Raw genomic sequence first — 23,796 nt, forward strand, 5'->3', positions numbered from 1 at the left:
TGACTCATGAGCCCTGCCAATCCCCTTCTACATACCAGAATCCCCCGTGCTTCTTCTGATTCGTGAACCCCTGGATGATGTTGTTCATGCGTCACATCGCAATTATAACATCATGCTGGACCTCCTAGTTAGGGACCTGTGAATTTGTTTTCTCAAGACTACTATGTAACCAATGGAAAAGCTGTGAACATACCTGACATGCTGCTAGGCATTATGGATAGGTGGATCTGTGCATTCTTCTAAGCATCACAAGTAACCTGAGGATAGAAAAGAAATGAATCAGAAACAATGCTCTATTGATTGTCGTGTATTTCAACTAAATATAGGAGAAATTCATCATGAGAGTAATATTTCAACTGTTTTGCTTGTGGCAGCATTGCTGATTTTTGGCTCAATGTTTGATAAATTTGGCTCAGAATATAGTATTTCTATCCTGCCTCGGACTGTCCCACAGGAGGACAAGTGAATCCCCTGGGGGGCCGCAATGCAGGGATTGGCCTCCCAATTTCCCAAGATGAGCAATAATTGTTAAAGTACACTTAATGAAGTTTTCTCAAGTATTTATGGGAGACAAATATTTCAATCTAGAACAACTTGTCCTAGTAGTGGAAAACACCTTCTTAGTTAAAATATTTGACCCCCATAAAATAGTAAAGCCCATACTCACCTCCCGTGCTGGTGTCGGCACTCGCTCTCCCGGGGCTTCAGTGTGGTTGTTGTGACACATGACACAAGTGCCCAATCAGCGCTGGCATCACTATCCCTGTCTTTGGACAAATCAAACATGAAGAGGAAGTCCAGCCTGCAGCTGATCTCGGACTTCCTCTTCATGCTCATTTTGACAGGAGGCAGGGACAGCGACGCATGCGCTGATTGGGCACATAACATGTCACAACAACAGCATGGAAGTTCCAGGAGAGCAAGTGCCGACCCTGCGGGAATGGCACCAGCATGAGAGGTGAGTATAAACGAGATTATTTTATCGTGGCCAAGTGAGGGGTATGATAAGAAGTTGTCCAAGTAGTTGACAACTTCTTTAACTTGCTTTAATTAGTTAGACAATGAAAATAAGCAAGTTTGCATCTGGCTTGCTTTTCTTTATCTGCTGTCATTCTCCTGCAATGAGAGATTTTATCTTGTATAGCGTACTGCTCATTTCCATGGAGCCTGGCTTCTAGTACCTGGCTGAGAGGGAGTAGAAGCATTTACAGCAGGTCTCCTAAAGGTACTTACAAACTACGTTGAGGTACTCGTTCATTGGCCTCGTCGGGGATTGCGTCTGAACCCCATTTTGCAGAGGGTTTGGACGTAAGCCAAGACGGGGCCAACGAATGGGTGCATGAACGCAGTGTGAAAGCACCCTCAAGGCTCTCTGCTCTCACTGTCTGGACCTGTGTGCTTGTTCTAATACCTTGTTATCTTTATGTGTATATGCAGCAATAGCAGGGTAGACTCAGTACAAACCACTAATGGCTGAATGTGGTACGGCAGAACTTGTGCTGAGCTTTATAGTTCCACTAATGATACAGCTCTATTCACCAGAGCATTCATTCAATGGGGGAGAGCTCGTCCTGCCAGAGACCAGGAGGTAAGGAGACTGTAACATGATTGCATTGTAGTAAACTGCTCAAGTGACAACTTGAGAGTATCCCTTTAATGCAACATGTACAGGCAAAAGCAGCATCTCATCATTCATTTAACAAAATACCCAGTTTATTATTATATATAATCATAGACAAATTTCTTAAAAATGGTGAACAAATATAGTGTTGAGCGAATTTGTTCGGATTTGGGTCCGAATACAATCGGCATCAAATATTGTTTTTGCAATATTCGTTGAACACAGCCAAACGTCGTTAGAGTCAATGGGAGTAGAAATTACCAAATATGTTCGAAATCGATCATCAAACATAAATTCGGCAAGAATAGGGTAACAATATGAGACGAATATGTCAAAATCAGATTCGGCAACCGAATCAGAATAAATTCGCTCAACTCTAAAAAAAATATTCCATATAGCTGAACAGTGAGCCCCCAAAATCAATATCACTGGTCATTACTGTCATTAGACCTTTAGCATGGCTAACCATGGGCAGTGTTCATTCACTTTTTCAAAGGTTTGAGAGCAGCATAAAATTGCAAAAGTCAGTTTTTTTTACAACAAAAATGATGACTTTTTAAGCCAGAAAATTGGTGCCAACATTTTAATAAATTCCCCTAATTCACAGTATTTACCTGTTTGATATTATGTTTCTATGTGTATGGATCTGTAAAAAATGTGCAAATCGAACAAAGGATTGAATTGCAGAGAGTCAGTGCGCCGGAGACCAAAGCAAAGTGCCGGGGAAAAGGGAGTGGAGTGAGTATGTGTTGTTTTATTTTTTCATATGTGTATGGGATGTTTGCATGTGGGGGCTCATAATGTGTGTATATATATTTATTTATATATATTTATATATAGGCAATGTGGGGGCTCATACTGTATACCAGTGGCTACGTAGGGGCTAATACTGTATATATATAGTCTATGTGGGGGTCATACTATATACAGGTGACTAAGTGGGGGCTCATACTGTATATAGGGGCTATGTGAGGGCTCATATTATATATAGATAGGCTATGTGGGGGTTCACATTGTATAAAGATGCCTACGTGGGTGATCATTCTGTATATAGGAGGCTATGTGGATGCTCATACTGTATATACGGCGCTATGTGAGGGCTCATTTTTTTTATATAGAGAAGCTAGGTGGGGGCTCATACTGTATATATGGTGCTATGTGAGGACTTATTTTATATATAGAGAGAGGCTATGTGGGGGCTCAAACTGTATACAAGTGGCTATGCAGGGCTCATACTATATACAGGTGGCTGTTTGGGGGCTCATATTGCATATATGAAGCTATGTGGGGACTCATACTGTATACAGGGGGCTATGTGAGGGCTCATATTGTACATAGAGATGCTATATTGGGTCTCATACTGAATATAAGGGGCTATGTAGGGCTCATAATGTATACAGGTGGCTAGGTTGGGGCTCATACTATATATAAGGGGCTATGTTGGGAAACATACTGTATATAGGAAGCTATGTGGGGGCTCATACTATATATAGGGGGCTTTGTGAGGGCTCATATTGTATGTAGAGAGGCTAATTGGCACTCATACTGTATATACAGATTCCATGTTGGGGTCTCATACTGTATACAGAGAGACTATCTGTGGGCTCATACTTATTATAAGTGGCTATGTGGGGACTCATACTATATATAGAGAGGCTATGTTGGGTCTCATTCTGTATATTGAGAGGCTATGTGGGAGCTCACACTGTATAAAGGGGGCTATGTGTGGGCTCATAATATAGAGAGAGGAGCTATGTGGGGGCTCATACTGTATAAAGGGGGCTATTTGAGGGCTCATACTAAATATAGAGGGGTTATGTGTGGGCTCATAACTTTATAGAGGGGGCTGTGTGTGGGCTCTTGCGGTATACAGGGGCTGTGGTGGGCTCATAAGGCATATATGGGGATGTCGGCATACTTAATTCTCTAAATTCTCAATATTAAGTGATGCAGTTAATATTAATATAAAATAATTATAATAATTAAAATCTTAATAATAATACTGAGCAGAAATAATTTCAATCAATTGGTTCTGCCCTCTACAACAGTCAAGGTTTCTCATGTGGCCCCTTGGAAAAATTGATCGTCCACCCCTGCATTAGACTATCGGTTGACATCTGTATAATGTGTATTGGGGCTTTTAGACAAGAGAAATAAGTTGTTAAATTTGTGTTGTAAGTGTCCCAAGGATACTATGTCCCAGATGTACCATGCAGCGCTTTATTTCCCATAAAAATGATGGCCACCTTGAAGGAACCTAATGGACCTTGGTTGGGGTCTGACCTATGGCACTCCACCGATCCTAAAAATGGATAAGTTTGTTCTGTAGAGAGATGCTACCAGACAAATTGCTATCCTGCCGTCAGTTTCACTGACTTGAATGGAATCACCCTCCAGGTCCCTGTAAAGTGGGAAGATGAGGTGCCACTACTCAGGGGGAAAACAGTGAAATTGACAGCGCTACATCAGTGCTACACTGCCTTCATTCTCAGGATTGTTAGATGTCCCAACGCCCACCGATCATAAGATGACGACACATTGTAGCAGCACGCTATAACCTTAAAGAATGGTAAAACTCTTTTAACAAAGAAGGTAAAAAAATTATTCAAAATCAATAGAGGGGTTGAGCGCTTGTAAAGGAACATCATACAGGTATCCTGCAATCGATGACCCCCTAAAACTTCAGTGGTGACAAACTGTCCATGTTACACATAGCACATGGGAACCAGCTTCATCTTTAAAGTAAATATTTTAATACTTTCCTTAAATTTGAGCCTTTTTGGTTTTTTATTATTTTAGTTGCAGTAGATTTTTACCATTTCAGAGCTACTATTAACACAATGTGTCCGTAGTATTTGAGTTTTCTAACTTGATGCATTTTAGTAGTATTTTTGAATAGTTTAACTGCAACTGTCAACATTTCACCTCAGAACTGACATCTTACAATTACAGAGCAAAAAGGGAAATTCAAACTTGATTGGGACATTTTCAAGGAAAAAAATATATACAATACAGTTACTGTAGGGAAAAACACTCTGTCAAACAACTCAAATTGCCTGCCTCATGTTTGTCTGCAAGACAAAGTGTATAGACTGAAATATTGGCTATAAGTATTCACATAACTTATTACGCTTTTACATGTCTTTACATGCATTATTACAGTTTTCTGAAGGAAAAAAGGGCTTAAAAATGTAAAGGGGATTTCTGATATTAAATCAAATGTAAGGTCAGATACATGGCACATAAAAAAATCCTTATTAAGATATACAGCTAGGTCCAGAAATATTTAGACAGACACGCAAGTACTGGCATTTTAGCAATATGCCAAAACAGATTCAAGATACAGTTATATACACTCACTGGCCACTTTATTAGGTACACCATGCTAGTAAGGGGTTGGACCCCCTTTTGCCTTCAGAGCTGCCTCAATTCTTCGTGGCAGAGATTCAACAAGGTGCTGGAAGCATTCCTCAGAGATTTTGGACCATATTGACATGATGGCATCACACAGTTGGCGCAGATTTGTCGGCTGCACATCCCTGATGCGAATCTCCCGTTCCACCACATCCCAAAGATGCTCTATTGGATTGAGATCTGGTGACTGAGGAGGCCATTTGAGTACAGTGAACTCATTGTCATGTTCAAGAAACCAATCTGAGATGATTCGAGCTTTATGACATGGCGCATTATCCTGCTGAAAGTAGCCATCAGATGTTGGGTACATTGTGGTCATAAAGGGATGGACATGGTCAGCAACAATACTCAGGTAGGCTGTGGCGTTGCAACGATGCTCAATTGGCACCAAGGGGCCCAAAGAGTGCCAAGAAAAAATTCCCCACACCATGACACCACCACCACCAGCCTGAACCGTTGATACAAGGCAGGATGGATCCATGCTTTCATGTTGTTTACGCCAAATTCTGACCCTACCATCCGAATGTCGCAGCAGAAATCGAGACTCATCAGACCAGGCAACGTTTTTCCAATCTTCTACTGTCCAATTTCGATGAGCTTGTGCAAATTGTAGCCTCAGTTTCCTGTTCTTAGCTGAGAGGAGTGGTACCCAGTGTGGTCTGCTGCTGTAGCCCATCTGCCTCAAAGTTCAACGCACTGTGCGTTCAGAGATGCTCTTCTGCCTACCTTGGTTGTAACGGGTGGCAATTTGAGTCACTGTTGCCTTTCTATCAGCTCGAACCAGTCTGCCCATTCTCCTCTGACCTCTGGCATCAACAAGGCATTTCCGGCCACAGAACTGCCGCTCACTGGATTTTTTTTCTTTTTCGGACCATTCTCTGTAAACCCTAGAGATGGTTGTGCGTGAAAATCCCAGTAGATCAGCAGTTTCTGAAATACTCAGACCAGCCCTTCTGGCACCAACAATCATGCCACATTCAAAGGCACTCAAATCACCTTTCTTCCCCATACTGATGCTCGGTTTGAACTGCAGGAGATTGTCTTGACCATGTCTACATGCCTAAATGCACTGAGTTGCCGCCATGTGATTGGCTGATTAGAAATTAAGTCTTAACACACAGTTGGACAGGTGTACCTAATAAAGTGGCCAGTGAGTGTATATAGTCAATATGGGCTTGAAGTGCAGATGCTCTGCTTTAATTTGAGGGTAGTCACATATTAACAAGAGTAAGGGTTTAGGAATTATAGCTTGTCAATATGTGGTTGTCGCTTTTTTCAGGAGACCAAAAGTAATTGGACAATTATCTCAAAAGCTCTTTAATGGACTGCATGGACTATTCCCTTACTAATTCATCATCAATTAAGTAGCTAAAAGGTCTTGAGCTGATTCCCAGTGTGGCATTTACATTTGGAAGCTTGTGCTGTGAACCCACAACATGCAGTCAAAAGAGCTTTCAATGGAAGAGAAACAGACCCTTAATAGGCTTAAAAAAAAGAAATCCATCAGAAAGATAGCAGAAATGTTGAGAGCCAAATCAACAGTTTGGTACATTCTGGAAACAAAAGAGCGCACTTGTGAGGTTAGGAACTCAAAAAAGACTGGATATCCATGGAAGACAACAGTGGTGGTAAAGAAAAAGCCCTTCCCAACATTTAATCAAGTGAAGAATACTCTCCAGGAAGTAAGTGTTTAAGAGTCTAAGTCTACCATAAAGAGAAGACTTCATGAGAGCAAACACATAGGGTTCACCACAAGGTGCAAATCATTAATCAGCCTTAAAAATAGAAAGGCAAGATTAGACTTTGCCAAAAATTATCTAAAGAAGCCAACCCAGTTCTGGAAAAGCATTGTTTGGACAGATGAAGCTAAGAACAACTTGTACTAGAATGACGGGAAGGAGACACTGGAGGCAAGTGTGATGGCATGGGCATGAATGGCTCCCAATGGTACTGGGTCACTAGTGTTTATTGATGATGTGATTGAGGACAGCAGCAGCCGATGAATTCTGAAGCGTACAGGGCGATGCTTTCTGCTCAGAATCAAACAAATGCATTAAGGTTTTTTTTATGGTGCTTTACAGCATAGATAAACAATGACTCAAAATATACTGCAAGAGCAACACAGGAGTTTTTTAATTCAATAAAGTGGAATGTATTGCCATGGCCGAGTCAACCACTAGATCTCAACCCCATCGAACATGTAGTTCCCATTCTTAAGGCAAAACTGAAGGCAGAAAGACCCACAAACAAGCAAAAACTGAAGTCAGTGGCAGTAAAGGCCTGGCAAGGTATCACAAAGGAGGAAACCCAGCGTTTGGTGATGTCCATGGATTCCAGACTTCAGGCAAGTCATTCCCTGAAAAGGATTCTCTACAAAGTGTTAAAAATGAATATTTTATTGATGGGAAAGTTAATTTGTCCAATTACTTTTGAGCCTCTGAATGAGGAGGTTTGTGGAATAATGGTTGCAATTTCTAAACGTTTCACAGTATACTTTTGTTCAACCCCTTTAATTAAACCTGAAAGTCTCCACTTCAATTGGATCTCAGTTGTTTCATTTTAAATCCAAAATAGCATCGTGTAGAGCCCAAATCATGAAGATTCTATCAAATAGTTCTGGACCTGCTTGTACATGGCTGCCATAAAGCTGTGGGGACTATATAATACTCCTACTATACATGGCCAGTGAAACCAGAAAATGGTCAAGTAATACTTCCTCCAGAGTGACACATGGCCCTGGCAACTGCTGCTCTTTGCTCTGGCCATAAGAGGTTGTCTCGAATTACAATCCATTTTTGAAGTCGAATGACCCAACCTACTACATAATCGTCTAATTCTGTCTGTCTGTTTGTAACGGAAATCCCGCGTTGCTGATTGGTTGCTTCCGGCCAGTCGCGACCAATCAGTGACAGGCGCAGTCCGGCCGTGAATTGGCGCGGAATTCGAACGACGCACACCACCCCTACCGTTGGGAGATCTGTGGCACTAGCCGCTGATCTCCCGACAGTTGCCGCGGGTCATCTCCTGCAGTTGTATTAAGTTCTATGAGCAATAACATTTAATGATAATGTATATATTTTACCTGGAAAATCCTGTGTATTCATTGCATTATTCCTAAATCTTCATAAATGAACTACATACATATTCTAGAATACCCAATGCATTAGAATAGGGCCACCATCTAGTAATATATATAAAAATAGGTTGGCCAAAGCAAACAACTCCTTTCCCTTTCAGTATTGGAAAACTAAAGGAAAAACTAAAGACTGGCGTTTTATATTCCAGTCTTGGTGCAAACGCTGGAATAAGTTGCCTCTAAGACATTTGCTTTCATCTGTTGTGCGCAAATGTACAGAAATGTGCTCTATTCAGTTCTGCTATATTTTATGACACTTTTGTGGTATAAATTACTATGGATTTATTGGGCCAAGAAACTGTTAGATGTCAGATTTCTGCGTATACTCCGCAGGGATCCAGACCCTCACATTCTGCAGTCTCCTGCTGTTTATCTACTGCAGAGGAGATTGCAGCGGAAATTGCCTTGCAGCAAATCTCTCCTGAGGCTAAGTCCTTCTGTCCTCCTACTGAGCATGCTCATGGGACGATCTCCCATTGGAGATCGGTAGTCATGTGCTCAGGTCCCACTCCAGATCTCATTGGTCCATCTCAGAGATCTGGAAGCTTGCGGAAGGTCCCGGCTGCTATAAAAGGAGCGCATGGCTGTTCCGCCATGCGCTAGTATAGACTTACTTGCTGCTGTGTGTATGAGGACGGATGTATGATTCTGGTGAATGACTCATTATAAAACCCCTTCCCTCTGATATTACGCATGTGGTTAGGGACTGAGTTAGAATCAGCGCCAGCGTCCTCTGCTGCAACATCCACAGCTGCTAGCGTCCGACATTGCGCTTGCGCCTTGCCTTTGTCTTTTAGCGGCAGTGTCCACGCCGCGCTGCAGTAGCAGCCCCTTTGCGTCCGCAGCTGCAATGCTCCGCACATGGTAGGTCTAGACTGACGTAGTGCCGGCATCTTGGGCTACTCCTGTGACCTGATACCTTGTGTGCGTTTTTACTGAGTACTGTGACCTCAACAGGCTCAGCCTTTTGTGTTTGTACTTATTTGGCATCTCTGTGAATTAACTGAGATTGCCTGCGCACCTGGGTGAAGTTTAACCCTGTGCGCATTACCGCCATGTTGCTCCTGCCACCTCTTAGCAGCGGTTATATCACCTACTGCACGGTGGATCCCGAGCGGCGAACGCACTTTATTATTATTTTTATTTAGTGCGTTCCGCCGTTCCTAACAGAAACGTTGCAACATTTTTGCACAATGACGAGTTGAGCAAAAACTTTGATGCATTTTTAACAGTTTTACATGAGTTTTCCTAGGTAAATTGTTGGCTCACGACACAACAGTAAGGCAGGAAGTGAAAGACACATAGGGCACCATATTAGGCTATGATACATGCGGTAAGACTATGTGTTTCAGGCAAATGTACAGTGGGGAAAAAAAGTATTTAGTCAGTCAGCAATAGTGCAAGTTCCACCACTTAAAAAGATGAGAGGCGTCTGTAATTTACATCATAGGTAGACCTCAACTATGGGAGACAAACTGAGAAAAAAAAAAATCCAGAAAATCACATTGTCTGTTTTTTTTTTCATTTTATTTACATATTATGGTGGAAAATAAGTATTTGGTCAGAAACAAGCAATCAAGATTTCTGGCTCTCACAGACCTGTAACTTCTTCTTTAAGAGTCTCCTCTTTCCTCCACTCATTACCTGTAGTAATGGCACCTGTTTAAACTTGTTATCAGTATAAAAAGACACCTGTGCACACCCTCAAACAGTCTGACTCCAAACTCCACTATGGTGAAGACCAAAGAGCTGTCAAAGGACACCAGAAACAAAATTGTAGCCCTGCACCAGGCTGGGAAGACTGAATCTGCAATAGCCAACCAGCTTGGAGTGAAGAAATCAACTGTGGGAGCAATAATTAGAAAATGGAAGACATACAAGACCACTGATAATCTCCCTCGATCTGGTGCTCCACGCAAAATCCCACTCCGTGGGGTCAGAATGATCACAAGAACGGTGAGCAAAAATCCCAGAACCACGCGGGGGGACCTAGTGAATGAACTGCAGAGAGCTGGGACCAATGTAACAAGGCCTACCATAAGTAACACACTACGCCACCATGGACTCAGATCCTGCAGTGCCAGACGTGTCCCACTGCTTAAGCCTGTACATGTCCAGGCCCGTCTGAAGTTTGCTAGAGAGCAGTTGGATGATCCAGAGGAGTTTTGGGAGAATGTCCTATGGTCTGATGAAACCAAACTGGAACTGTTTGGTAGAAACACAACTTGTCGTGTTTGGAGGAAAAAGAATACTGAGTTGCATCCATCAAACACCATACCTACTGTAAAGCATGGTGGTGGAAACATCATGCTTTGGGGCTGTTTCTCTGCAAAGGGGCCAGGACGACTGATCCGGGTACATGAAAGAATGAATGGGGCCATGTATCGTGAGATTTTGAGTGCAAACCTCCTTCCATCAGCAAGGGCATTGAAGATGAAACGTGGCTGGGTCTTTCAACATGACAATGATCCAAAGCACACCGCCAGGGCAACGAAGGAGTGGCTTCGTAAGAAGCATTTCAAGGTCCTGGAGTGGCCTAGCCAGTCTCCAGATCTCAACCCTATAGAAAACCTTTGGAGGGAGTTGAAAGTCCGTGTTGCCAAGTGAAAAGCCAAAAACATCACTGCTCTAGAGGAGATCTGCATGGAGGAATGGGCCAACATACCAACAACAGTGTGTGGCAACCTAGTGAAGACTTACAGAAAACATTTGACCTCTGTCATTGCCAACAAAGGATATATCACAAAGTATTGAGATGAAATTTTGTTTCTGACCAAATACTTATTTTCCACCATAATATGCAAATAAAATTAAAAAAAAAACAGACAATGTGATTTTCTGGATTTTTTTTTCTCAGTTTGTCTCCCATAGTTGAGGTCTACCTATGATGTAAATTACAGACGCCTCTCATCTTTTTAAGTGGTGGAACTTGCACTATTGCTGACTGACTAAATACTTTTTTTCCCCACTGTACGTGCAACCATGCATAATACATCTCTGTCATACAGACATATTACAGGTGATATTGCATTTTTTGGTTATCAATATATATGCAGTATGTAGGGGTGTACTGTCCATGGCAGCAGACCCCAGGACCGCTATGGTGCCCATGAGTCAGGGGGCCTAGCGTCTAAATTCCCACGCTGCACAGATTGGAGCATGGTGCTGTGGGAACGCGGCTAGGTGAGTAGTGTTTATTTCTTTTTTGATTTCTAAATTTCAGTACTTGTGGGGGCATCATACTGAGCAGGGGCCATAGTACTGAATTGGGGTCATCATACGGAGTGGGTGACGGGGGGGACATCATACTGTTTGAGGGCTGTGGGGGGCATCATACTGAGCAGGGGCCATAGTGCTGAATTGGGGTCATCATACGGAGTGGGTGACAGGGGGGGACATCATACTGTTTGAGGGCTGTGGGGGCATCATACTGAGTGGGGGCCATTAAACTGAACTGTGGGCCATCATACCGACAGTGGAGATTGTGGGAGGCGGCATACTGAGTTGAAGACTGAGAGGAGGACTGTGGCAGTGATGATACTGTGTAGGGAATCATAGTGAATTGGGGCCATCATACTGAGTGGGGGACTGTGCAGGATATCATACTGGGTAGGGGCCATTATACTGAGTCAGGGAATGTGGGAGTCCTGATACTGTCTGTGGAGGAACTATGGGGACATCATACTGGGTATGGGGAACTTTAGGGGCTTCATGCTATGGGGATTATTATACTGTGGTATGATCAGACCATATCCCTGATGGTCAGACACAGCCATTACACAGTACACAGCAGGGGCACATTTATAAGATTATCTCAGCACAGGAACATTTTATTTAAACACATTCAGTTGTGGAACTTATTATTATTCCAAAATGTATTGATTAATATTAACTTTTGTGGAAATATCCCTTTAATGGTTATATGTTGTTGATGTATGTACAGTATATATCGGCATTATGTGTGTGTCACTGTCCACTATTAAGTGTTGCATTATTTGTGCATATGAAGTAATTATTTATGCATAGAGTGTATGGCAGTAGTATTTATATGAACGCCATATACCTGATTTACTTATGTAAGCAATAATAGTATTAATAATGTCTTATGTTTATAATAATTGCATGTTTCTCATTTCCCTTCCTTCCTTTCTCTCTAAGTATATATATTGCCATTTATATAATAAATAATGATATCTTCTCAGCGCTGCGCTTCCCGCCTATCTGACATCCTGGCTTATACAGCATGTGATTCCAAGGTTCCTGGAAAAGAATCAGAAAAGATATATACAAACTGCTCCACCTAGTGGCAATACAGGACATTTCTCACTGATTGTTCTAAATATGAAATAGAATTAATTTACCAGGAAAATATCTATAGGACTTCACATTATCCACTGTAATCTGAGCAAATCAGTTCAGCATGTTAACTAGAAGAGACTGCTTTACATTTCTGACTTTATTTCATGTAAAAATAGATTAATAAAACATTAACTTAACCCCTTTATGACTTTTTTTTTCATTTTTGTGCTTTTATTTGCTGCTGTCTTTTTCTCCCAAGAGCCTTAACTGTTATTTTTCCATTAACATAGCCATATGAGTAGATGATATTTTTTGGCAGGACAAGTTGAAGTTTTGAAGGCCACCATTTTACCATACAATGTTCTGTAAAATGTGAATACATGAGTCTTATTTTTACAGCAATCACTTTGTGGTAAAAATGACCTGGCAATATGGTACCTGGTCGGTGTAATTATGATGCTACTGAAATTGTCTTGTTTTTTTTATTACTTTATAGTTGAAAAAATCTAAAATTTGTAAAAAAAAACAAAAACTATTTGCTGGAGCTGTCTAAGGGCTTGTTTTTTTGCACCTAGAGCTGATGCTTTAAAGGGTCAGCAGGTTTTTATGTAATCTGAGAACACTATGAAGTAAAGGTTAAGACGCTGATTTCAGTGATGTGTCACTTACTGACTGTGTGCTGCTGTTTCAATATTATCAGTTTTATTAGCAGGATATTATGACTGCCGGACTAGCAGTCCCCATGTCTCCTAGTCCACCACGCCCACAGCACAGATTAGCAGTTTACTGTCAATACAATGTACACAGAAAGCTGACAATCAGTGGTGTGGCAGGGGCAGCTTTCTGAGCACTGCTACATCTACAGGAGAGAAAATTCTTATTGCTGCACAATTGCTACACCCATACACTAAGTGATACTTTGCTGGAATCAGGGTCTTTTTCCCTACATTATGCTACTCTCAGATGAGTTAGCAAAAATCTTGTAACAAATTCCCTTTAAGGCTGGTTTCACACTTGCGTTTTTTGCGCAAAAAAAGCATGCGTTTTTTTTTCCTATTCTTTACATGGGTGCACATACACATGCGTTTGTACGTGTTTGTATGCGCATGCTTTTTTTGTAGTGTGCGCTCGGCGCACATCATGCACTCTGTTGCATTTTTTGTGCGTCCGACGTGCCCCAAAAATACGCATGCGCACGCAATGCGTTTTTTTTTCACCCAACCACCCATTATAGTCTATGGGTGTGCTGACCTGCGCATATTAATGTGCACGTCAGCGCAAAAAAACGCGCACAAAACCGCAAAAAAACGCACAAAAACTCATGATGCGCTTTTTATGTGTTTGCACTTCGCATGGTGCGCAGTGCAAAATAACGCAAGTGTGAAAGTAGCCTTAGTGATACAATTTTGGGTGCATATGAAGTTTGATATTGTTTTGTTGCATTTTTGTTGAAAATTCCACTAACTGAAAAATAGCAATTTATTTTTTCTCTTTTAGGTGTTTAAGTTAAGGTTTAAATATTTTTCTCTTTTGATAGATTCAGACCTGACAATACCAAATATGTTTATTTTTTTAATTATTGCAATTTCCTTATATTTAAAGGGGGAAAAAATTAGCGATATTAACTTTTCTACACTTTTTATTTGATTTGTTTGATCGCTTACACTATGTGCTGCAATACATCATGAAACTGCGGTTCTCCTATGAAGCTCAGTCTGTGTGATGTTCTCCTATGAAGCTCAGCCTCAGCCCCCATCGGTTTCCCACTGTTGTGTTGCGGCATTTCAATGGTTAAACTGAGAGATTAGGGCAAGATGCCGCTGGTGCGGCTTATTTATGCCGACACAATGTGAAGAGCTGTACAAGAGCTCTCAATAGATTTTCTATTTTTCATACACAACCAATGGGGGAGATTTATCAGACTTTTACACCAGATTACTGTTGACACAGCAAAACAAAACAATCTTTCATCATGACTATTAGACATTTTGGGAAACATTTATTTTTGCGCAAACTGCAACATTTTCTTGTCTTAAGTGCCTAAGCCAGGTTTATCAATGTTTTACGTCTCTTGGTGTAAAGTGTGGCTTTTTTTATGACTGTGTTTCTATATAACATTCACAAAAAAGTTGCATCTTCAAGAAAGATTATAGCAGCCTAGGAAAAGCGTACGTATTTGCATTTATGTATTTTTTGCATAAAAACATGCTTCACATGCAAACATAAAAAGTCACAACATACATGAAATTCTACATTCACAGGCGGCATTTGAGGAATTACTGTCCTGCTTTTTTCTAACATTGAAGTAAACCGATTAACATGCATGAAAAATCACTATTTACGTAACATTTTGGCTCTTAATGGTGCAAAGTACCTCCATGCTTAAAAAATCGCAGTGGGAAAATTTATAATCAGAAATCTCCCTCATTTAAAAGGAAACTGTCAGCTACAAAAACGCAATTTTAGAGGTAATCTGCAGGTACATTGTGTTACTCAGGAGGAGCGGCTGCAGAGAGAACATGAGGTTTTATTCTTCCTGCAGCCGCTCACTGTTCCAGTGCTATCACAGTAAGTCCAGGTGCAGGGAGAGGGATTACAGCACACTCACTGCTTAGTTAGCAGTGACTGTTACAACAAAACCCCCCGCACCATCCAATCCCTCAAAGTGAGCTGTTGCAAGGAGAATAAAACGTCATTTTCTCCCTGTAGCTGCTAAATATGATTTACTATTTGTATGCAGGTTATCACTATATATGCAGGTAAATAGCATTTTTGTATTTGACAGGTTCCCTCTAAGTTTGTCTAGTTTAAGTTATGAACACTCTAAACCAGGTTTCACATTTGCGCTTCAGGGCGCAGCGACGGCCTGCGCACGGCCGCCGCTAAGCCCCGCCCCCTGGCGCGCCTCCGCCGATAGCTCCGCCTCCGGGCGCATGACGCTGCATGCGTCCCCTATCTTTATCACTGAGGACGCAGGCCGTGCGCAGTATGCGTTTGGCGGCACCTGCGTCCTTTTGATGGTGCGCCGAGCACAACCAAATTGCAACAGGTTGCGTTTGGCGCTGGTCAGCGCACCGTCAAAAGGACGCAGGCACCGCAAAAATGCACACTGCGCATGGCCTGCGTCCTCAGTGATAAAGATAGGGGATGCATGCAGCGTCATGCGCCCGGAGGCGAAGCTACCGGCGGAGGCACGGCAGAGGGCGGGGCTTAGCGGTGGCCGTGCGCAGGCCGTCACTGCGGCCTGAAGCGCAAATGTGAAACCGGCCTAAGGCCCCGTCACACGCAGCGATCTCGCTAGCGAGATCGCTGATTTTGTGATGCCACAGCGATCTCGGCAGCGAGATCGCTGTGTGTGACGGGGATCAGCGACCGGCCCCCCTGCCGGTTATCGCTGATCGTGCTCGATCGGCCTGGGCCGTTTTTAGATCGCTGCTCTCCCACTGGCCAGCACGCATCGCTGCATGTGGCAGCGAGAGATCAGCGATCAGCGGCGCTGGACGCTGGTTTCTAATGTAAACATCGGGTATCTAGGAGCCGTGGCTCCTGGACACCCGCTGTTTACCTTGGAAACCGGCTGGTTTCCAAGGTAAACAGCGGGTATCCAGGAGTCGCGCGGCTCCTGGATACCCGATGTTTACATTAGAAACCAGCATCCAGCGTCGCTGGTCCTGATCGCTGGAGGGGCTGTCTTGTGACAGCTCACCAGCGATCAGCCTAACGATGACCCAACGATCCCATCATGTCGGATCATTGGTGGGATCGCTGGGACATCGTCATGTGTAACGGGGCCTTAAGGCTGTGTTCACACGTAGTGTTAAAGTTACGCTTTTTTCTGCTGTTTTATTTATGCAGATAATCTGATGTGTTTAACTGTCCCTGCAAAGTGGGTGTGATTTCATGAAAATTAATCTCCAGTGTTTCTAATGTGACGCTGCATTGTTGGTGCATTTTGCCTCTATAGGCTTCTATGATGAGCCTGAAAAAAACTGATATAAGAAAACTCATGTAAATTACACATGTAAAAATGCATGTAAGAAACTGTATGTACCATATAAAAAACACAGTTGTGTATTTAAATTCAGAATCAAAGCTTGTCTGCACTATAAAAAACAGGAAAATGCTGCTTCAAATCTGTCCCAGAAATGCAACAATGTGGGAAAACACATAAAAAAACACGACAACAACGCAAAACCCAAAAAAGATTGTTATTACATAGATTGGTGAGGACCCCTGCAGAAAACATGAAGCTAAAAAGCAACAGAAAAAATATTTACGCTACATCTAAACAAGGCCTAAAAACTAGAAAGTATTGCTAAATTTGCCGCGGGGTGAGTTTGTTCTAATTTTTTTCTGTAGCATCTGTTCATTTTACACTTGTTGCCTTTTTACAACGGGCAGCCTGCTCCAGGTATGACATTTTTCTGGCATTGTTTTCTTTACACTTTAAAGGAAATAATAAGAAAAAGTAAACAACAAAAAAAAACACCTCAAAAATGTGTGAAATAATTCCATTCATTAACGATTAGTTTATCAAGTGCTCAGTAACAAGTTACTTCTGGCAAACACTTTATCAGCCCTGTGCTTAAGCACAGGATATGTTATCACACCCAGGCTCTAAATCTTGCAAGCGAGCTTTGTGTTGTCCTCAGTGGTTCCTCCAATTCCTCAGAGTCGCGTTATTTTTGGATCAGGAGCATTCCGCTTCTGCAGCGGTGCATCAAGAAGAATTCAAGGTCCAGCATCCTGACCACTGGCTGGTTTCTGGCAGCCGGTGTTTTACTGACAGATTTGTAGGTCAAAGGTAGGACATTTGATATTTACTTCAACCCATCTTTTGTATTTTTGGCACACTTAAAGGGACTTATTCTGAGAATAATATTGTGATGATTTTCCACTGATATATTTCATAAACAATATTCACATGAGCTAATGATTATATACAGATAGGTGACACTACAGACACTTTCTATGTCTCTGGGCGGTAGCAGTCTCTACCACAGATAGCATTTGCAAGACTTTCTTTTACTATGCAACCACTGGCCCTGCCAAGGTAAATGAAGACTAGTGGGGAGTATCGGACGTAGTGCAGGAACAGTAGTAAAGTAATAAAAAAACTCAACTGATTGGCTAAGGCCTCTTTCACACGTCCGTTTGTCTCCATCAGTCAAAATCCGCCGTTTTGCAAAAAAAAGAATCCGCCATTTTTCTTGGTCATCCGTTGGATCCGTTTTTTCACGGATCCGCCAAAATTTTGGCGTCCGCTGACATGTGAGGACGGACAATGAAACGTTTTTTTGGCTGGCCAGATCCGCATTTGTCACTGCGCATGCCCAGAAGAATTGCCTTTGGCGGAAATTTAACCCTAAATCCCGTTCTGGCGGCTGAAGAATCTCTCTCTCTCTTTTTTTCCGGTCCGGTGCCCCACGTTGCTGTCCAGCCGCCGTCGGATACGTTTTCCGCCATTTTCGCGGATTTCAACTGATCTAATAAACGGAAATGTGAAACAGGCCTAACAAGTAATATCCCTACATGACAATGGCTGAAAGATGAATTTTGAACCTCACAGAGGCATCATTTTGTAAAACAGGAAAAATTATAAGGTAGTGGCCACCGCTTCTCTCAAAGTTCTGCAGTCATATGGACAGTGCTCTCTAATTTGAAAACTCTGCACACATCTGCCATATTACCTCTTTCTAAGCACTGGAGACAAAATGGGTTAGGGCTGAGTCAGACGTCCGTATAACTTGTGTGATAATCGCATCGCACTGCACAGACTGGCCCGGCACATCTCCTGACCTGAGCAAGACAGCGTGATGGATTACTATGCATGTATCAAGCTCAGGTCAGGAGAGCCAACAGCCAGGACGAGGTTTACGATGTGATTCTCGCACGAGTTATACGGAAGTCTGACTCTGCCCTTAAACTGCGCTGCCATCGAAGGATGATAGAGACAGGAATAAATGTCTGCAGTTTATTGGTAATCACTGACATCACACAAACAACACTGCAGCATGGTGGCTCAGTGGTTAGCACTGTAGCGCTGGAGTCCTGGGTTCGAATCCCACCAAGAGCAACATCTGCAAGGAGTTTGTATGTTCTCCCTGTGTTTGCGTGGGTTTCCTCCGGGTACCCTGGTTTTCTCCCACATTCCAAAAGACCTACAGTTAGGGAATTTAGATTGTGAGCCCCATCGTGGACAGTGATGATAATGTATGTAAAGGGCTGCGGAATATGTTAGCGCTATATAAAGATTATTAGTGGGTTTTCCCTGGCCCATAGACTTGATCAAAGACTTGGATCAAAAATGGACAAGTTTCTATTTTTTGTGGACGTCTGCAAAAAAACCCCCAAAAACCATGAACATTTGAGCAACCAACTGTTCTATAATAGGAATGTGTATGATCCGTAAAAGACAAGGATAGAACACGTACATGATTCATGGATGTCTGAATAAGGTTTATCTTCACTTAAGCCTGAATTTTTTACATTTTTGATCCTGCGAATGGGGCTCTAAAGAGCTCCGCTCCATTCACTCTCTATGGGACTGCTTCAGACAGCTGAGAACAGCACTCGACTATCTCTAGCCGTCTTATAGGGAACAAGGCTCAAGTGAGTTGGGATTTCTTAGAGCTATGTTCTCAGCATCAGTGAACTTTTAAAAAAAAACTTTTTTCCTGACATAGAGCTCTCAATTGCATGTACAGTATTTTTGAAGTAGTTTACAGGGTCATCGTGTCCAACCCCCTGCTCAATGCAGGATTCTCTAAGCCATCTCAGACAGATGTCTGTTCATCCCCTTATTAACACATACATTTCAAGCATATTATTCTGTCTACAGCCACTAGAGCTTCTTTCTGGCTGTTGTTACATAGTGAACTGAAAGGCTAAACTGTAAGCTCTTTTGCTCCCTCTACTTGTGAGTGCAAGCTGTAAAATATTAGGTTTATCTTTTTATAAGTATATTATCTGTATCTAGACAGTGGATTAGGAGTCTTGTTATAGAAAAAATGAGCTTTGATTGCTATAAATATATATTGAAAAATTGATCACCGAATTTAATTTTTTTAATGATTTAAATGGGAATCTGTCATTATGATCTACTCTCTCGAGCCCTCAATATGGACATGTAGGACATAGAAAGTTGAATAAAATAATACCTTGGTATCTGTGATCCGATGTCTTATTCAAGAGAAATCCACATTTTTCTTGTTATGTAAATGAGCTGTTACGATCTATGGGCTGGATATAGATCTCCCCAAGAATCTGCTTTCAAGGTTTGGTTCACATGAAAGAGGACATTATCAGGGTTAGACATGTAATGACTGACCGGCTTTCCTACACTGGTAATGCCCCTTTCATTTATAATAACCTCTTGCGGCAGATTCTCAGGGAGATCTATGTCCAGCACATAGATCTTAACAGCTCATTTACATGTTAAGAAAAAAAGGTGGATTTCTTCTGAAATAAGACATATGATTGCAAAAATCAAGGATATTTAATTTAACTCAACTTTTTATGACCTACATGCCTGTTTAGATGACTTAGGAGGGTTGATCCTAGTGACAGATTCCCTTTTAAAGAAGTGCATTCACAACATTGAGGAAGATTTGCATCTAGAAATAAGGCATATCCTGCGGAAATTGTGATTGTTCTGGGTATGGTTAAGTTCTAAAACTAAAAATAGGCTCTTATTTATTTAGTAAAGACTTAACCGAAATGTAAGGTAGCGCCCCCTCCCCAACGCGCGCTTCACAATACTTAATATTCAGTATATGTGTGACAGAACGGCCACATGTGAGAGCAATTCTGCTTCATAACATCGAGCACTAGCCGGGTCTTATTATGTTGGAGCGGCCTGCAGATACCATTGTGGTACTGTAATGTTGTCAGAGTTTCAATATACTTTGTTTTCAGTTTGTTTTGGCATTCAGTAGGGAAATGAGCAGTGCGTTACTGGCTCTTGTCTTAGATACAGAGGAAAACAGGCTTCATTTCATTTTCTGAACAGAGAAAAAAAACAACTTCTTTGAAATATCACCACTGAGTAACGTAATAGGAAAAGATTGTTAGGTTTCTATGAGAAATCGATTGTAGAAGAAAGTTTCCCATAGCAACCGAGTAATAGGGGATTATATTGTTTAATGTACATGGCAACTGAATAGGAATCTGATCAGTTGCTATAGGCAACAACACAAGCAATCATTATGGACAATTTTGTGGACACTCTCAAAATTGTTGCAAGGCCCATATATGACATCCGAAAGCCCCAATATACAACCCCTGGTAAAAATTATGGAATCATCGGCCTTGGAGGATGTTCATTCAGTTGTTTAATTTTGTAGAAAAAAAGCAGATCACAGACATGGCACAAAACTAAAGTCAATTCAAATGGCAACTTTCTGGCTTTAAGAACCACTAAAAGAAATCAAGAACAAAAAATGTGGTAGTCAGTAATGGTTACTTTTTTAAAGCAAGCATAGGGAAAAATTATGGAATCACTCAATTCTAATGAAAAAATTATGGAATCACCCTGTAAATTTTAATTCCCCAAAATAACACCTGCATCAAATGAGATCTGCTCGTTATTTTGCATCTAAAAAGGAGTGAGCACATCTTGGAAAGCTGTTGCACCAAGTGGACTGACATGATTCATGGCTACAACACGAAAGATGTCAATTGAAACAAAGGAGAGGATTATCAAACTCTTAAAAGACAATAAATCATCACACAATGTTGCAAAAGATGTTGGTTGTTCACAGTCAGCTCTGTCTAAAATCTAGACCAAATACAAACAACATGGGAAGGCTGTAAAAGGCAAACATACTGGTAGACCAAGGAAGACATCAAAGCGTCATGACCGGAAACTTAAAGCAATATGTCTCCAAAACAGGAAATGCACAACAAAACAAATGAGGAACGAATGGGAGGAAACTGGAGTCAACATCTGTGACCAAACTGTAAGAAACCACCTACAGGAAATGGGATTTACATACAGAAAAGCTAAACGAAAGCCATCATTAACTCCTAAACAGAAAAAACAAGGTTACAATGGGCTAAGGAAAAGCAATTGTGGACTGTGGATGACTGGATGAAAGTCATATTCAGTGATGAATCGCAAATCTGCATTGGCCAAGGTGATGATGCTGGAACTTTTGTTTGGTGCCATTCCAATGCGATTTATAAAGATGACTGCATGAAGAGAACATGTAAATTTCCATAGTCATTGATGATATGGGGCTGCATGTCAGGTAAAGGCACTGGGGAGATGGCTGTCATTACATCTTCAATAAATGCACAAGTTTATGTTGATATTTTGGACACTTTTCTTATCCCATCAATTGAAAGGATGTTTGGGGATGATGAAATCATTTTTCAAGATGATGATGCATCCTGCCATAGAGCAAAAACTGTGAAAATATTCCTTGAAAAAAGACACATAAGGTCAATGTCATGGCCTGCAAATAGTCCGGATCTCAATCCAATTGAAAATCTTTGGTGGAAGATGAAGAAAATGGTTCATGACAAGGCTCCAATCTGGAAAGCTGATCTGGCAACAGCAATCAGAGAAAGTTGGAGCCAGATTGATGAAGAGTACTGCTTGACACTCATTAAGTCCATGCCTCAGAGACTGCAAGCTGTTATAAAAGCCAGAGGTGGTGCAACAGAATACTAGTGATGTGTTGGAGTGTTTTTGGTTGGTTTGTTTTTCATGACTCCATAATTTTTTCATTAGAATTGAGTGATTCCATAATTTTTTCCCTATGCTTGGTTTAAAAAAAGTAACCATTACTGACTACCACATTTTTTAATAACTCATTTGTCATGGTGATCAAACAACACTACAGGGCGGGGAAGTTTCACCTTTCTATTTACGCATCTAAAGTTCCTATTCTCTCTTATATTGGAGAGATCTTTTCTTTTGTCTGTCACACTATATTTAAGTAGCTTGGATGTGCTGATAAAGCAGAAATCCTGAGTACACCATACAAGGCTGTGCTGTATTCATTTCTAGGGCACAAAATAAAACAAATCTTATTAAATTGGAGTTCAAAAGGCATAGAAGTGAGTGTATTTCGCTCACACTTTATCATCTAGTGTAATGGAAAAAGGAGTAAAAAGTGGGGTGTAATGGCGGAAAAAAACCTGCAGTTCCACAGTTTTTTTTGTTTCAGTTTTACGCCATTTATTGTACAGTAAAAATGACATAGCAGTATGATTCTCCAGGTCAGTAGTATTACAGAGATACCAATCTTGTATAGTTTTTATATGTTAGTGGTAAAAATCACAAATTTGTAAAAAGAAATAAAATATTGGTTTGTGTCTCAATTTTCTGAGACCTGTAACCTTTTTTTATAAATCCTTCCACTGATGGAGTAGGCTGAGGGCTTTTTTGTGCCTAGCTATAGTTTTTATTGCTGCCTACCATCTTGGAGTATAACATAGCCGACACCTGCCTTGTGTAGGCTCAGCTCCTGAGGCTGCTCCATACACCAGCGGCTGTGTGACAGTCACAGCACATGCATGTAGAGCCCAACACACAGGCTCTCCATGCATGTGTTGTGACTGTCACACAGCCGTGACACATATAGCTGCGGAGCCGAACAGCTGATCATCAGGAGCGCTCCAGGTATCCGGGTTCCCGATGCAGCTTCTTCGGTAAGCAACATAGCTTGCCGAATAAGGAGGGAGCTGACGATGTTCACTCATCTCTAATGTTGACGTGCTTCTATTATGGTATACGTTTCCTCTGATTGTTCCACACCTGATTTTGGATTACAAATACTGAACGCGTGAACGTGGCCTTACAAAATGAGCAACATCTTAGTAAGCACGGCCTCATTCAAAAGTCTTTTTTTTATGCATGATAAATGCTGACCATATTCCATTGGTGCGCAGGATCAGGTTTTCCTCAGTGTTTGGTCAGTATATCCATACTTATCTACATTGTGGCATCCATTTTCTTGTTTGCAAAATTAGAAAAAAAAATTCAAGCTTTTCCTAACCATTAGAAAACGAACAGCACTCGGACATCCAGTTTTTTCACAGACCTATTGATCTGAACAGGTGTGTTTGATCCGTGTCTCAGATCAAAACTGACATTTGTTATTCTTTTTTTGCGTAAATAAATGTGATAATGTGAACTGACGCATCGACTATGAAAGGTACGTGTTTTATCCATGAAGAACACAGGACACATAGTTGAGAAACAGACTCTGAATTAGGCCTTAAACACAATTATCAGATGTTGGATCTTGTTTGAGCTTCCAATTTGTTAATTTTTGTCCATTTTCACATCTTAAGTTGAAATCCTTTTACTCTTCTC

The 23,796-nt window shown here is 41.4% G+C and overlaps 1 protein-coding gene and 1 long non-coding RNA gene across 4 annotated transcripts in view; one reads left to right on the forward strand and one right to left on the reverse strand.

Moving 5' to 3' along the window:
* The window catches only part of LOC141083892 (uncharacterized), a 32,411-nt gene extending 19,732 nt beyond the window's left edge, over nucleotides 1-12,679 (forward strand). The window contains exon 3 of the long non-coding RNA XR_012230855.1: nucleotides 12,374-12,679. This is a non-coding gene — a long non-coding RNA (uncharacterized lncRNA). The remainder of the gene's footprint in view (nucleotides 1-12,373) is intronic.
* THRB (thyroid hormone receptor beta) overlaps nucleotides 1-23,796 on the reverse strand; it is a 448,771-nt gene that overhangs the window by 86,318 nt on the left and 338,657 nt on the right. For all 3 annotated transcript variants that reach the window (XM_073568345.1, XM_073568354.1, XM_073568358.1), the window contains one exon: nucleotides 194-257. In XM_073568345.1, the coding sequence (XP_073424446.1) occupies nucleotides 194-212 (19 nt within the window). In that variant the 5' untranslated portion in view covers nucleotides 213-257. The remainder of the gene's footprint in view (nucleotides 1-193; nucleotides 258-23,796) is intronic.

Source organism: Dendrobates tinctorius, unplaced genomic scaffold (genome assembly GCF_039654945.1).
Source record: "Dendrobates tinctorius isolate UK_male_01 unplaced genomic scaffold, ASM3965494v1 ptg000005l, whole genome shotgun sequence".
Classification (NCBI taxonomy): domain Eukaryota; kingdom Metazoa; phylum Chordata; class Amphibia; order Anura; family Dendrobatidae; genus Dendrobates; species Dendrobates tinctorius.